We start from the raw sequence: 16,665 nt of genomic DNA, 5'->3' as shown, positions 1-16,665 counted from the left end.
CAAAAGCTCAAGGAAAATTTGATTTCTCAGTTCATCACCCCTTTAAAATTTTCAGTTTATGTTTGTGGCAGAACCGTGTACATAGAGCTCTGACATGGTGTGCATCAGGGGTATAGTATTAGACCATTTTAGTTTTGTAATAGCATCCGAAAAAGCACTTTGGATGAGAATGATGCAAATTGTGTTGTGTTGGTGTACATGTTCCTTTAACATTTGAAATAACATTTTTTGACTTGCTGCCTCCCCCAGCTCAGCCTATCCTGTACTGGTGTTCCCGTAACATGTCCTTTTGGAGCAGCATCTCCTTTAACCTTGCAGTCCTCATGAACCTGTTGGTAGCATTCTTCTATCCAATTGAAGGAGTCCGTGGAGGTGAGGCACAAGTATATTTACTTTGTTGTTTTAATTTAATATACATAACAATTTCTTTTTTTCTTTTTAAATCTCTGCCCCAAGCTGGATACTAGTGTTTCATTGACAACAAATGCCAAGTATTCATAATGGCAAAGACGTTTCAGTGCTCTGTAATTGTTAGAATACAAAGCACAACTTTAATAATACTTTACACAGATTGTAGTACAGATTGCTGTTTTTATGGAGGTAACTGAGTACAGGTAGCAACTTGGCACTTCGCTGGCCTAGTTTCAGCACACACAGCCCCTGAAAGACATAATGGCCCGGTTTCACAGACAGGGCTTAGACTAAGCCAGGATTAGACCATAGATCAATTAGGAGGACATTTAAGTAATTTTTATAAACATGCTTAGAAAAAAACATTACCGATGTGCATCTTAAAACTAAACACTGATATATTTTTAAGATCAGTCAGTGCAAGTTTATTTCAGTGGAAACAGCTCAGACTTACATTTTAGTCTAGGACTAGTCTTAAGCCCTGTCTGTGAAACCAGGGGAATATGGCCTACATGATAGAGCAAAAAAAAAAATCATCACATCCGTCTTAACACGTCATATATAATTCAGTGAAATTAACTCAATATATATACACATATATATATACATATACATTTTGTTTATTCCATTTAATCTATGATAATAATATATAGTATAATAGTATATAATGATATATTAATATATAGTAGATTCTACACAAGAACGTTTTAAGAACAAAATCCTGACAAATGTCTTGAAATACATCATCTGAACAATGATTTGAGCTGTGACAACTGTAGTATAAGCGGAATTCATTCATATTTTAAGTACTACATATATAACACATTTAATTTTTTAACTAAAAGTAAGACTTATATCTACCTTTCACAGTCTCTGTGAAATCGTTTATGATTCAAAAGCGTGTGTTCTTTAAGGGGTGACGTAATGCTGGACATAACTTTTGTGCTTAACCTGGTTATTGATTTTGCCCTGTTATCCGAGATCACTTGTGTAACATGTCACCTGACTCCCTCTCCCTAAACACTTTACACTATTTCCCTAATCTCATAATCTTTAGTCAAGGCTATGTGTCTATCTCCTCCCTGCTACTCTTGATCAAAAGTGTGTTTGTGTATACATGTCATAGAAATATGACACCTGTTTATGTCAGAGCTGAGATTTGACCCTGAAAACAGAGACCCAGATAAAGTCAAAGCCTTGGCACTCACTTCGTTCTTACATCACATCTTAAGCACAAGCTGCTTGTGTTAAAGTTTGTGATCAAATATCATCCTAGATTCAAATGTAACTGATGGGGAAACCTAATTTTTATTACGCCTTTTTGTGTTTGTGTTTCTGTTTCTCTCTCTCTTATGTTGTTGAGCATTGATTGTCCAGTCATTGTGACTGGCATAAGTGCCACATTGTAACTGGCATAAACTCTGCATTGTTCAGGCTGGGGTCAGGCTCCGAAGGGGCTTTTGTTTTGGGCCTTTCCCTTTCTCAAAACGTTCATGAGCATTTGGGACATTAATTGAAATCTCTTGTAGTCTCTAAAACAAAAGGCTTCTCTGGGAGTCAGAAACACACTCTACGGCTCTGCTCCAGATTCAGTATAGGTCACGATTTAAAATGCAAACAATAAAATATAATGGAGAACAAAGGTGAATTTGAAACATTGACCTTGCAATAAACATGGTTGTAAAACAATGAGGAAACAGACTAAATGTTTGTAATTGGCCGGAAGTTTGATATTTAACAAAGAATTATTTAAGTAGTTAATTTCCTTCTCTACCTCACATCCTGTTTGAATGTCTGCCTGGTGTTTTTCCATAGGTTTTATTGTTGCGTGTGCCGCTGGTAATAACTGTACTTAAGTTAAGGCCATGATGTTCTAAAAAGAGAAACTTTTTCTCCACTTTTATATGCTCATTTCACTTTTTTTTTTTTCTTATTTTGATGCGTTTTATTTATTTATTATTAATTAAATAAAAATATATTTATTTAAATTGTAAATATTTATTTAAATGGTAAATATTTATTGAAATATATAATTATTATTATTATTATGTCTTGCACTTTGAAGAAATGTGCATAGCTCGCTTTTGTTTTATGAGCGCTAATGAACATAATTTGAATATATACAGTCTAACTAATCAAAACGTTTTAATTCTTGAATTCACAGTGAATTCTTAATGGTCCATAATCCTGCTTGTTTTTATTGGTTGTTTCACACAGTATTTTCGTCACTTGTCTTCAGACACATATTTAGAAGCACATTTAAGAACAATCGTCACCTCTAAAGCTGATTATAAAATCCCTTCTGCAGAGTTCAGTAGGTCCCATTTACAGTATTTGTAAAAGTCAAGCGAGAGGCCCTACAGAATTCCTGAGTGTGTGTAACAGCAGCACAGGAGCGTTTCCCAGTTCATCCTCCTCCTACCCTGTCTGGGAGAATGTAGCCATTCTCGAGAAGTAGGTCAGTGTGTGCAACCTTAGTGCACAGGAGTGTATAGCATAACTGGTACAGCTGTGGGATATCTAGGGCTTTAGAGGGAAAGGGCTGAATATAACCACTTCCTGGTCAAGTTTAGATAGGCTACATGCACATTACAAATCTATATCTATGGTGCCTGAGAAACTGATGTTTCTTTGAAGAATGTGTCAGTGGACATCATAATCTTTATTGCACAGCATCATTCTCTCCTGAACTCATTTTCAGTTGCATTTGGTTTCAAAGGTTCGAGAATTCTGTGTGTGTGTGTGTGTGTGTGTGTTTATTTATTTATGTATTTATTGATTTATTTTCTCCTGACCTAATTTGCATTTGTGTCCCAAAGTTTAATAACTTTATTTACTTAATAATTTACTTTGCAGTTATCAAATAATTTTGTGAATTATATTTTGCTTTTCGAGCTGGCACTATCAAAGCCTGATGATCAAGTTTTCCAGCATATGTTTATCATTTCCAGACATCATCTTGTGCTTCATTGGAAGAAAACCTGTGCAGGGAAGTCACATGATCAAAGCCAAAAATTGTGATTAGTGACCTTGAAATAGTGCAGAACCTTACATGATTTCTTGTTCATTTGAACTTGTTTCTTTGTTTTACATTTTTTAAATGCTAAAATGTATTTCTAGGTTGAAATTAGATTTTGAATCTTGGATTTTTTGTGTAGTCTGTATGTGTGTGTGTGTGTGTGTGTTTTTATGGAAATGAATGGAACAGAGCCTTTGACGTCCATCCGTTGAATCACTCTGGTCTCGCTTCTGCAGATTTCCTGGACAGATTTGCAGTATTTTTGGTCCAAACCCCAGCTCGGCTCGGCTGAGAGCCCGTCCTTGCTCGATTCCCGACGCTCATGCATCTTTCAGTCGTGGTATTTTTAGCACGCCGTGTTATGTAACAAGCACCTGTCATGTGGTCTACTCGCAGGCAGGAGAGCGAGCGAGCTGGAACGATTGCCTCTGTGAAGATCCTGCAAATCCGACTGACCTCATTTTTCTTCTCTGCATACACACACACACACCCGTTTAGAAATCCCACTAAAATATTCCCACATAAGACCTTGCTGTACTGTATGTTTTAATGCCGTTTGCCTTGAACAGGACTTAAACAAGGATTAAAATCGATGCCAGCGTAGCTCATGACAGAGCTTCATCGAACCTTAACATATTCAAATGTGTCACTCTTTCTTGGTTATGTAACTTTTTTCAATTTTTTGTTTTTTTTCAAAGCATCTTTCCCCTGAGGGCTAGAATGTGCCCGAACATGTTCAGCAGGTGAAACTGCAAGTACTTTTGGGAATCCCATTTAGATCAACCATACCGAATTGCAGTTTCAGATACACAACAGTCATGGGTAATGACAATGAAAGTAATCTTACCGTATCATCTGCACTTCTGTTATTTCTCATAGATACAGTATATTTATTCTTAAATGGAGTTAGTGAAAGTTCTGTTTTTTCCCACCCAAACCCATATGGCTTAATTCTGTGGAGCACAAAAGGAGAAGTTTGGCTGAATGTCTTGACTCCCATTTTCCATACACATAATGAAAGTGAGTGAGCTGTAAAGCTCCTGAAATGGAAACAAAGCACCATAACAGTCCACATGACTTGATATTCTGAACGAGAAACGTTTATGAAATCTTTAATTAAATGGTACTTTTTGGAGCTCAGCTGCACAAGTCCTCACTTCTTTTGTATTCCATGGAATAAATAAATCACGAGGGTGAGTAAATGATGACGGAATTCTTATTTTCATATTTCCGTTATCAGATCAAGAATGTTGCACATGCTGAGACAACCTAAATATGACACAATTCCCAGAAAGACACTGGATTGCTGATCAAAATCTAAGTTGAGTCCCAGAGACAGTTGAACACATGCGGCCTGTAGCACTGGTGACGCTGTAACCGTGACAGATGGCGTGATAACATGTCACTTCTGTGGTATTTTTATCCCAGAGCTTGATTGATTGGCACTAAAACGTGTTTACTTCTTTCTTCTCAGGCACCCTGGAGCCACACCTCTCTGCACTGCTGTGGGCAGCAATGTTGGTTTCACTGGCCATAGTTATTGTTCTGCCCCAGCCTCACGGGATTCGGGCGCTCATCGCTTCCACCATATTACGCCTCATCTTTTCGGTCGGCCTGGAGCCCACCCTGTTCCTTCTCGGGGCCTTCAATGTGAGTGAACGCCAGTCTTCTGGCAAAACTCCTCGGGTCGCGATGTTGTTAGAGGGCAGCTCGGTGTGTTTTGCACCGAGGTGTGTCGTGCGTCACCGGGGGATTCCACACGACTTTCACGGTCTGATGTTAAAATGGACTTGGCTCACACAATAACTCCACTTTCCTCTAATAGTGCATCAAAACCAACTGTCAATTTCAAATTACCTTAAAATTAAAGGAAAAGTTCACCCAAAAATTAAAAGGGTCATCATTTTCTCACTCTCATGTCATTCCAAACCCATATGACTTTCTTTGTTTTGTGAAGAGTGTCAATGCTGCTGTATATTTAAAACATCTCCTGTTGTGTTCTACGTAAGAAAGGAAGTCATGTGGGGATTGTCATATATTATTAAAATCTAATTTATACCTGTGATGCTAAGCTAATGCATAATTAGTTTGTGTACTCAGACGTACACCCTTTTTGCAAGAGTTAACAATTTCAGCTTGTTTACATTAGCAAAATCATTAGCTGAATGCTGTGAGAATTCAGTGGCTTTATGTTTAAATAAGTAAGGCTTCGTAATAAGTGCATGGAAACATGTCATAATATGCACATTGAAGATTGATGCAATCACTTCAGCCTGTAATTTGCGGTGGCGCTTCAATTGGTGGTCTATCCGTAATGATACGCTACAGATAAATGTTCTCTTTGCTAAATTTTACCTCAACTCATTACATATGAGCCAAAATTCTGTTTAGACCTGTGATTCAAATCTCTCAATCTTATGCTTGTCTTTTCAGGTGTGCAATAAAGTGATTTTTCTAATGAGTTTTGTGGGAAATCGCGGTACGTTCACGAGAGGATACAAGGCCATGATCATGGACGTGGAGTTCCTGTATCATCTACTGTACCTCATTATATGCAGCCTTGGAGCTTTTGTTCACGTGTTCTTCTACAGCTTGCTTGTGAGTACACACGCACTTTCATTCGCTCTACCAGACATACCGTATCCGTCTTTCACACGTGAACGTCTCTTCTAACTCTGACCTCTGACCTCTCACACATTCACCGACAAGTATACTGTATACGCACATAGACGAGCTCTCATCTTACTCTCTGTCCAGCTCTTTGACCTGATCTACAGAGAGGAGACGCTGTTAAACGTCATCAAGAGCGTAACCAGGAACGGCCGCTCGATCGTTCTGACCGCCGTCCTGGCTCTCATCCTGGTCTACCTCTTCTCCATCGTTGGATACATCATCTTCAAGGATGACTTCATCCTGAACGTGGACAGGATACCCAATAAAACTCTTGGTGAGAATCACAGATGGATTTCTGTCCGATGTTGCCCAAAGCTACGCTCTGTGTCTAAAAAGGAAAATTGAAAACACATGGCAGTTCATATTGTACATGGGAAATATCGGGTTACAAACATCTAACTGGTTATTTGACAAATCAAAAGAAAGAAAGAAGAAATGATATGGTTACAGAAGATAAACCCTATTTTATGACTAACATAATTTTTGTATTATGACATTATTTTCACGACAATTAATGTCATTTTTCTTTTAACTCTGATTATTTCAATGCAAGAAAATTTGCTAAATTGATCAAAAGTGACAGTAAATATATTTACAATGATACAAAAGATTTGTTTTACAAATAAATGCTATTCTTTTTATTCATCAATGAATCATGAAAAGTATGTCACCATTGATAATAATAATTAATGTTTCTTGAGCAGCAAATCAGCATATTAGAATGATTTCTGAAGGATTATGTGACACTGAAGATTGGAGCAATGCTAAAAAATTCAGATTTGCCATCACAGGAATAAATTACATTTTTAAATATAATAAATAGAAAACAGTCATTTTAAATTGTAATAATATTTAACAATATTGCTGTTTTTTTCTCAAAAACAAAAAAAAAATCTTCCAGATAAACTTTTGAACATTAGTGTAAATCACAATTTAAATATTTGATATGAAAGTAATTGTTATTCTGCCTTTAATTGTATGCTGATTAAAATATAAATAATAAGTCTTTTTTGTAATACAGTTATATCTCCTAATCTTTTTCTTCTTTAATCTCCTTTTTTTTTCTACATTCAGAGCAATCCGCTAGTAAGATGGGAGAGTTCCTCGCAGGCGCGGTTTGTCGGAAAGAGGAGAACTGTTCCACAGAGACCATAATGGATGGTACGAACCCCATTACCCACAACTCACAGAACTCATACACATTTAGAGTTAAATCTGAGTAGTACGGCTAGTCATGAGACAAGGAAAGGAGAGACTCAACGTCCTCCAGAATCCCTTTTAGGTTACAGGGGTGATGTTTAGGGTCAGAGGTTAATGACAGTCATGCACTAAATGTTCAGCAGCTTCATGCTGGTTTCGAGGTTAGAGGCCAAGCCAGTATAATTAGCATTTGCAAGCGGGTCTTTGAGAATGAGCAAATTTAAGATGTAAAGCCGGCCTAATTTGATCACTGGAGCTGATCAGCCAGTCTGAACCAAATAAATCTGCTCTGCATGGTCTTTCTGCCCCTGTGAACGTGTCTCTGTTTAGCACATCAGTTGAAAGACCTCGATTGGGCCAGCCTGAAACTTAGGCTATCATCGCTATTGCATAAACTTATGGTTACTTATGGTTAGGGATTTGAACCAGCCATCTACGTACAGAATTATATTTGGAACGTACACTACCATTCAGAAGTCGTTTTTATGTTTTTGAAAGGTTTCTTAAGCTCACCAAGACCGCATTTATTTGATCAAAAATATATTAAAACAGTAATATTGTGAAATATTAATACAATTTAAAGTAACTGTTTTCTATTTTAATATGTTTCAAAATATAATTTATTTCTGTGATGCAAAGCTGAATTTTCAGCATCATCACACAGTTTTCAGTGTCACGTGATCCTTCAGAAATCATTCTAATATGCTGATTTTCTGCTTGAGAAACATTTTTTATCAATGTTGAAAACAGTTTTGCTGATTAGTGTTTTTGTGGAAACCGTGATACTTTGATGAATTGGAAGTACAAAGAGCAGCATTTATTTAAAATGGAAATCTTTAGAAACACCTTAGCAATCATAACTACAACCACTCACATTTTCTTAAAAAAATCTAGTTGTTTATATAGTTCTGTACTTGTTTTCAAATGATCTCCTCTCTTTGTGAACGAGGTGTTGTTCAATATGTGTTATGATCTGATAACTTTTGATCCTCTTTTAGGAAAGCCTTTTACCACAAATGCTATTTTTGCTCTGACATTTGCATGTATCGACTGTCTAGACGTAGAAGATTCCACTGTAATACAGAGCCCTTTTGTTAGATTAGGTAGATTTTGTGTGTATTTGCTTAGCGCTTATTGACGTGTTGTTTCCTGCAGCTGTGGGAGTTCAGCCGGCTGCTGTCGTGATTGAGGATAAGGAGAGGACATGCGACTCGCTGCTCATGTGTATCGTCACCGTGTTGAGTCACGGCCTGCGGAGCGGCGGAGGAGTCGGAGATGTTCTGCGGAAACCTTCTAAAGAGGTGCCACATCTAAACTAAGAGTATTCGGTTTTTTTATTCTGCCTATGGCAGACGGGAAAGTGTTCGGAAACTACTATTTTTCCAGTTGCACTTTAGCATCATTACAAATGCTGTTATGATCAGTGATTGGTGCATTTTGAATAGCCAATCAAATCCTTTTTAGTAAATATGTTTTGTAAATTAGGCCGCTTTGTCATAATTATAGAACAACATATAGCAGGAAAAATAGCTTATATAAGGGACATTTGAATATTGTGTTTGTACAATGCAAAGCCTTCCATCAAAAAGGTTGAGGACCACAATAAGAGACTGAGTTTGAAACAACGCTGATCTTATCACCTTTACTCTTAAAGGGGTCATGACATGGATTTTTTAAAAATTATTATTATTATTTTCTATGTTCCTTGAGGTTCAAGGCTGTACAGTATGTAAGCTTCGCAGCTAGAGGTCGCTTATTCAAAACAATAACAAAGGTGTAGCTTGATGATGCCATGTGAGTTCACCTCCACAGCCGATGGAAAGCAATCCGACGGGACAGGCAGAAATCCGTCTCTTTTGTGTCCACTTAATACTACTATTAAGTGTAATAGTAATATGGAGACTCTCCATAATAACATATGGAGAGCAGCTGCTTTTGCTTCTGCTCTGGCAGCCGTCAGACCACGCCGAACGCTGTAATGCTGTGTGTGTTATATATCAGGAATGGTGAGAGAACATTGTGCTTGGTACATTTTTCGTCTTCAAACCAAACTTGGGTCTCCAGCCGGCAAAGTTTAAATCCCGTCTGGTTAGCGTGCTTCCCATAATGTTGTTAAGTCAGTAGGTGGTCTTTTGTGGCTGTTCGAACACATTCGGCCACATGAGTGTTTACACTACGAAAGCAGTCTGGTTGAATGCGTTTTTGACCACCTCTGGAAGTGGTCGAGCTCAAAACGTTTTAGACCCCGTTTACTCCTGTATTTAGTGTTGTCCACTTGTGATCCGATTGACTAAAATGCATCTTAATACCAGGTGTAAACAGGGCCTGAGGCATGCTACAAACATGTTACTTGCAATAAATCAAGAAAACAAGAGATTAAAACAATAAGATTAGCCCAATAACAGTTGCTCACCTGTCTGTATAAAGTTAAACGGCCACTGTTATGACTGGCTAACGTCATTGCATAGGAAACAGTATCAACTCCCACTCCAACTCCAGTGTTTTGAAAGCATTGTCCAAATAAAACATGTCATTTAGAGACAAATCATTATGGAATTGTTTGCTTACAGTTTGTAATGGAGCTACTGTCATATCCAGCTGACTGCTTCATTTTACAACAAGTTTCTTTGTGAACTCTCCATTACACTGTGCCTCCTTTACAAAACAATCTGCAGTCAAATTCTGCAAACAAATATACAATCCTCTGACCCGATGCATGTCGCCATTAAAAATAAACCATCCACTTGTTCCTGACGCTGGTATCCTTCTGAAGTATCCACTGAAATGAGCAAATGGGCTGTTTAAACAGGATGCATCAAAGTGTGCTCTATTTGTAGAATTCATCAGAAAGTGAACGGGTATCTGTAAACTGTATCCAGTGTAGACAGCGTCAGTGATTATAATGGGTTCTATTTCCCTTTGAATGCTCAAATACGGTACAGGTGAATGCCAACCGTTAAGCGACTGAACCCCAGCAGGCGATGTCCTGACCATTACTATTAGTGTTGTCACGGTACCAAAATTTCAGTATTCGGTACCAATACCAGTGAAAATCCACGGTTCTCGGTACCAATTTCGGTACCAAAGCTTAATTTAGATTAAATTTACATAATTATATTAAAGTGTATATCACAGTTAAAAAGATGGAAGCTGTAGTATTAAAAACACTTTACAATAAGATTCCATTTGTTAGATAACATAAAATGACCTAACAATAAACAACAGTTAGGCCTATATACTGTCGCAATTATTCTCCTTGGGGTTAATTTAAAAATACATTTTTAAAATCAAAAGTTAACATTATTTCTGTTAACATTATTTAATGCACAATGAATGAAGTGAACAAACATGATCAATGAAGTGTTTATATTAAATAACATTCACAAACATTAATTAATGTTGTAAAAATATATTGTTCACTCAATGTGTTATGTTAGGTAACGCATTAAGTAATGTTAATGAATGGTATCTTATTGTAGCGTTACCAAACTATACAGGAGATAAAACTTGTTTTATTTGACTTGACTGTACTTTAATCCAAAACTGCATTCATATTTAATTTTAAAATGGCTTTTTAAACCTGCTAAGAGTTATCCAGCCAAGAATAAAACTAGAACTGCTTTTCTGACGGACTGATATTAATGACGGCTTTTTATTTCTCATCTCCATAAATATATCTAGTAGTAAAGCTAATGCAAGAGCTAGAAATCAATTAATTCTTTGCTAATACTTCCTCGTCATCATGGAGAGCGCAGTTCGCACCGCTTTCTCCTTTCCACAAGCGCTTGTTCTCCCGTGGCGTCTGTCGTTGCTATGCATCCATCAACATAGGCGCGCATGGGAAAACGATCGCGCCGCTTCTATTATGAGCACGCTTGCCGCTCGCCATTTGAAATAACGAAACTGCACGCGCAAAAACATCAGCACCACATCAGCAGCTCTGCCGGTCGCCATGTCTCAAATCCAATCAAATACCGGGTTTGAGAAAACCTGGTACCGTGACGTTTAAAAAAAATTTAGTACCGACTTGGTACCGAAGTACCGGGTCTTTTGACAACACTAATTACTATGGTGCGATGATGTAAAACTATTCGTTGATGTCTTGCTCTGGTATTTTCCCGTGTGACGTCACAAACCCCACAATATCCAAACAAGCCATTTTTTTAGCTTGATTAAATAAATGCTTTGTTTATAATGAGGAGGATGTTTTAAGCTATGAAACTAGCATGATGTTTTAATGGTACAAAGACCTCTTATATGTCAAAAGATCAAGACAAAATTGATTTCTCATGTCATGACCCTTTAATATCCATAGATCCTTACCATTGTACAAAGGTTCTTTATAATGTAAAAATGTTCTTTTAGATTTTTAAAATGTTCTTCACACTAAGTAAAAAATGATTCTTTTAAGAACGGTTTACTGAAAAGTTCTTTGGGGAACCACCATAAATGGTCGGCATCAGTACAAAAACCCCCATTTAAAGCCTTTATTTTTAAGAGTGTTCTTCATCTCTTTTCTCTGTAGGAGCCTCTGTTTGCAGCCCGTGTGATCTACGACCTCCTCTTCTTCTTCATGGTCATCATTATCGTTCTCAACCTCATTTTTGGGGTCATCATTGACACTTTTGCTGACCTCAGAAGTGAAAAGCAGAAGAAAGAAGAGGTTCTGAAAACAACCTGCTTTATTTGTGGTGAGTGTCTACATGCCCTGGACCCCAAATTATCACTTCTCTAAATCACAAAACATACTGCAAACAAATGTGATCTTGATACACATCCCCTGACACATGGCTTCAATTGTAGTTTATTAAAATAAAATAAAAGTTTAAGGGCAAATTAGAACATTAAACCCTTCATACACAAATCGTTACCACCAGATGGACGAGTTATGCTTAACGCTTCATTGCAGATCCAGGCATTTACCCACTGACCTACAAAATCCCGGGGTTGATGGGGCATGGGATGTAGGAATGAACATATCAAGCTAAATATGTCACAAGGCCAGTTGAGGCCAACTCCTCCCTACCCTTTTTCTCTTTTTTTAAATAATGTCGGTCTTCCCAGCCATCCTGAATGAAAGTTTGAAGACGGAAGTTTAACACCGTTATCTTTAGTGACTCACAGACTGTTTCATTTCATGTACCATTGTCCTATAAATTTCATAGGCCCATAAAATGGTTGTTTTGTTCCAGCATAAACATTAAGACGCCCCCTCTTCACCAGAAGTCTTTTTCATAACTCGCTGTGGAGGTGGAGTGTCTTCCTGTTGCCACTTGGCGCGTTTGACCGTGTTAGTGTGAGACCAGCTGTAAATGATCGTAATTCTCACAGTGCACACATCTATTATATAAGAACGCTGTTTTTGACTCATGTGTTTTTGAAATGAATTAACATTGAAACTGCAGTTTGTTGGGATTCAGATCATCTCTAGGATGATTTCACGATCCATGACTAACATTTGAAAGCTCAACGCACAACAGTGTAAACTACACACAGGAACACTAATCTGAGATGAGAAGCACAAACGTGCGACTGGAGAGTAGATGACGTGTTGCGTCAAGTGACAGTTTCCCAATGTGTTCACTCACGAATCACGCATCGAAATTAGACTGTTTTTGTTTTGTTGTGACCATCACGAGATTCATAACCTCCATTTGCTCATAACACGCACCATTCACACTTGTAAACAAACGGTTTCCCTGTGGTTCTACTTCCTCTTCCAGATACAGTGCAGTTTTCTTTGAAACCGTAAGATGCATCTTGTCAAAATCTTCCCTCTCGCTGTATAAACTGCATAGACCTAAGCGTTCCCGACCTAAACAGATTCTTGTTTTTGGACGTTTGACCATCGGACAGCTTGTCACTTAGAGATTACTCCTAATCTTGATTTTCTAAACTGACCTCAAGCACCTCAAACAAGAGCCATTTAAAGCAAGTGACGCAAACTCATTTCACTGTGTTTCTGCTCTACAGGTTTGGAGAGGGACAAGTTTGACAACAAAACAGTGTCATTTGAGGAGCACATTAAGGTGGAGCACAACATGTGGCATTATCTCTTCTTCATCGTGCTTGTGAAAGTGAAAGACTCCACCGAGTTCACAGGGCCTGAGAGCTATGTGGCCGAAATGATCCGGGTAAGGGATCTGAAGCGCAGCAGCAGACTTTATTTAAAATGAAATGAAATCTAACGTTCTAGATGTGTGTGGTTTTGTGCTGATATCACAAGAATTGCTATCTTTTTTTTTTTTTACAGACTATGCTACTTTTTAAAAAGATAAAAAGAATATATTTTCATTCACAACAGCAAAGTTTAATTTAAATTGAAATGAAGTGTAACATCTTAGGTGAATACCGCTTATGCCACAAAAACAAGAAAATTACTTGTATGCATAAATCACATAATGGAACCATTCATTCACTTAAAAGGAATATTCTGCGTTTAACTCAAAAAACTGCATTTTTATGTCATAATTTTGAAAAATTTATTTCAACTTGTCCCTCTTCTTTAAAAAAAGATTACAATAGAAGTGAATCCATAAATGGTAAAATATGGCATTTTAACAGATGTTATGCACACTTCCATTCAAAAGTTTGGGGTCGGTAAGTAAGTAATGAAAGTAATGAATACTTTTATTCAGCAAGGATGCATTCAATTGATCAAAAATGACAGTAAAGACATTTGTAATGTCACAAAAGATTATTTTATTTTCTATTTCAAATAAAAGCTGTTCTTTTTAAGTTTCTATGTATCATAGAATCCTTTTATTTAGCAGCACAACTATTTTGTTAAACATTCTTTTAAAATGATTTCTGAATGATCATGTGACACTGAAGACTGGAGTAATGATGCTGAAAATATATATGTTAAAAATGGAAAATTGATACTCAATTTTACTGTTTTTACTGTATTTTTGATCAAATAAATGCAGGCTTTTGTGAGCATAAGAAACTTCTTCAGAAACTTCAAAAAATCTCACCAACCCCAAACTTTTGAACTATAGCGCAAGTGTTTTTATAAAATAATTTTTACATTTTTGCTTTTAAAGCCTCAGAAAAATTACTCATTTTCTACCATTTGTAAGCAACTGTTGTAAATTAAAACTCTTGACAGCAGTTGCCTTGCAGGAAACTTAAGTGACCATAAGGTCATTTAAGCCCTAGGGCCAAAGTCACATGATGAGAGTAAAATCAGCCAATGGCATGCTGCAAATTTGAATCAGTGGATGTGTTTGTTTACTGCTGATGGGGTTTTTGTGAAATCTGGCAGATGATAATGCTGTGATAACGTTGACATTGAGTGTTTACTTGTACACACAGAGAGTTACTATCAAACAGCACACGGATCTGGTGTTTGTGTGTGGGTTTCTTTCCCTCTCTGCATAGCATGAGTTCAGAGAAGCCGTTTTATATCAGATTTCCAAAGAATGATGTATTTACGAGGACTAAAGCATTCCATGATGCATGCTCAAATGCTTCTCTGCCTCTTAAAACCTTAGATCTTTCTTGTTGCTCAAACAGTAGAGCGTTGGCGCTTGCAACGCCAAGGTCATTTAGTTCGATTCCCAGGGAAAGCAAGAACTGATAAGAATGTAAATGTGTACCTTGAATTGCAATGTAAGTCGCTTTGGATAAAAGCGTCTGCTAAATGCATAAATATAAGTATATCTTTTTACTTTTAATACTTTTAGTCCACAACCTTGGAGCAGAAATGAGCCTATTTGACCTCAGAGGTTTAGTTTGCTGTGGGGAATGTGGCCTACTTTAAACTTTGCCTTTGGCAAAGGAATTTTGCACCAGATTCCTCATAGTAAATCTCTCAAATGACCCCAAACCTTCCTCTTTGACTTATATAATCACAACTTTGTGACCTTAAGTCTCTCGGGGATGCCGAAGCTTCTGTTTGCTTTGAGACTGGAGTCTTAAGATGTTCTGAAAATGGCTAGGAATGTGTTAATCCTTGAGAAAGGCTGTGAAAGCACTCACACATACACACATCGGCTCGTTTCAGTTGGATGACCAGAGGAGCAGGAGTTCCCCTCATGATTGCTAAATGTGTGTATGCCTTTGTATGCATGTGTTTCTTTGAAAAAATAGCTTTTTCTTAAAGCACTATGGGCTTTTCTCAGAATAACACTTTTAGTGAATCACTCAATGAATACCGGTCTATTAAGTGAAAAAAATGCCTTTCAAAATGAGGGTACTTGTGTTGTTCATTTAATCATCCTGTTTTTTTCTTTATTGCCTTTTATATAGGTCATCAAATGCTTTGCTTAATGCAATGACATGGAACTTTAATAGCATTTTATGTCACTTTTGAGTAATTTTAGTGAGAGAGCAGCGCTCAGGAAAGCCCCTTCTGCACAAGTGGTTGTTCTCTTGACGCAGATGGCGCAGTGGTGGGTTTCTGACACAGTTTCTGATCTGGGTGGTGTCTTTTGGCTCAGTTCCCGACCTCCGTGGCGTATTTTAAGGGTTTGCCCACGTGGTCTTGTGAGGAATCACCTGACTTGGGATTAGGTGCCCTTTAAGGTCTCCTGAAAAATGAGAAACCTTTGACCTGACAACAAAGGATAGAGCAATTTGTGATGCATCAGTAGACAATGCAAGGTCTCTCTCTGTGGCTTGTGAGCAGGTGAGAAAGAAAGACGAGCATGCTGGGTAGAGCTTCAGGCTGAGGTTGGTAAAGCCATATTTGACTAGTAAACACATGAAGTCACTTTTTAATACTTTATTTAGACCTGGAAGACACTTTAAACCTGGAAATGAGTTAGCATTTTTGAACTTCCATTTCCATCATCCCGAAGTCAATGGGTTTTTTTTAGTGGATTTTTGGTTAAATGCCTGAAATAAAGTCAACAAGCTCAATATATTTTCACATTTTATTCTACTACCAGAAATACATTAGTAATATTTTTTTTTAAGCTTTTGTATGTCTTGAAAATGGCAGTTGCTAACAAGTGGCTAAATGGGACTACAGAGGTTGTCGGGACTTTAAGCGTCATCATGTCAAACTCATCTACTCACTAGTCCACTTTTATTGTGTTTATACCAAAGACTATAGATTATAGAATAACACAAGAATCGTCACTCGTATTGTTTTGAATGGGGAAAAGTGCAATGCTCAATATGGCGGAATAAGTCCCGCCTTCTAAATAAGAGCCAATCACGATCGGAAAGTCATTGCGTCACTGCAAGCTGCCGTTAGAAGCTCCGGTTCCCATAGAAACAGTCAAACGCGCGCTTCCACTGCGCAATAGCTTGATCCAGCCTGAAAAATGTCGTTTTCTGTCATGATTCGAGCGTGTAGAAACAAAATTCATTAGAAGTTGTTGTAAGTAAGCTTGTAAGTTAATCGTAAGCTT

At 37.5% G+C, this 16,665-nt stretch overlaps 1 protein-coding gene across 11 annotated transcripts in view; it reads left to right on the top strand.

Moving 5' to 3' along the window:
• The window catches only part of itpr1b (inositol 1,4,5-trisphosphate receptor, type 1b), a 137,096-nt gene that overhangs the window by 102,113 nt on the left and 18,318 nt on the right, over positions 1-16,665 (top strand). For all 11 annotated transcript variants that reach the window (XM_079856654.1, XM_079856662.1, XM_079856658.1 and 8 more), the window contains 8 exons: positions 250-372; positions 4,905-5,080; positions 5,864-6,028; positions 6,188-6,377; positions 7,178-7,264; positions 8,459-8,604; positions 11,829-11,994; positions 13,277-13,437. In XM_079856654.1, coding sequence (XP_079712780.1) covers positions 250-372; positions 4,905-5,080; positions 5,864-6,028; positions 6,188-6,377; positions 7,178-7,264; positions 8,459-8,604; positions 11,829-11,994; positions 13,277-13,437 — 1,214 coding nt within the window. The remainder of the gene's footprint in view (positions 1-249; positions 373-4,904; positions 5,081-5,863; positions 6,029-6,187; positions 6,378-7,177; positions 7,265-8,458; positions 8,605-11,828; positions 11,995-13,276; positions 13,438-16,665) is intronic.

The sequence above is a fragment of the Squalius cephalus genome (genome assembly GCF_949319135.1).
Source record: "Squalius cephalus genome assembly, chromosome: 22".
NCBI classification, from domain to species: domain Eukaryota; kingdom Metazoa; phylum Chordata; class Actinopteri; order Cypriniformes; family Leuciscidae; genus Squalius; species Squalius cephalus.
This window is presented reverse-complemented; position numbering and strand designations above follow the sequence as displayed.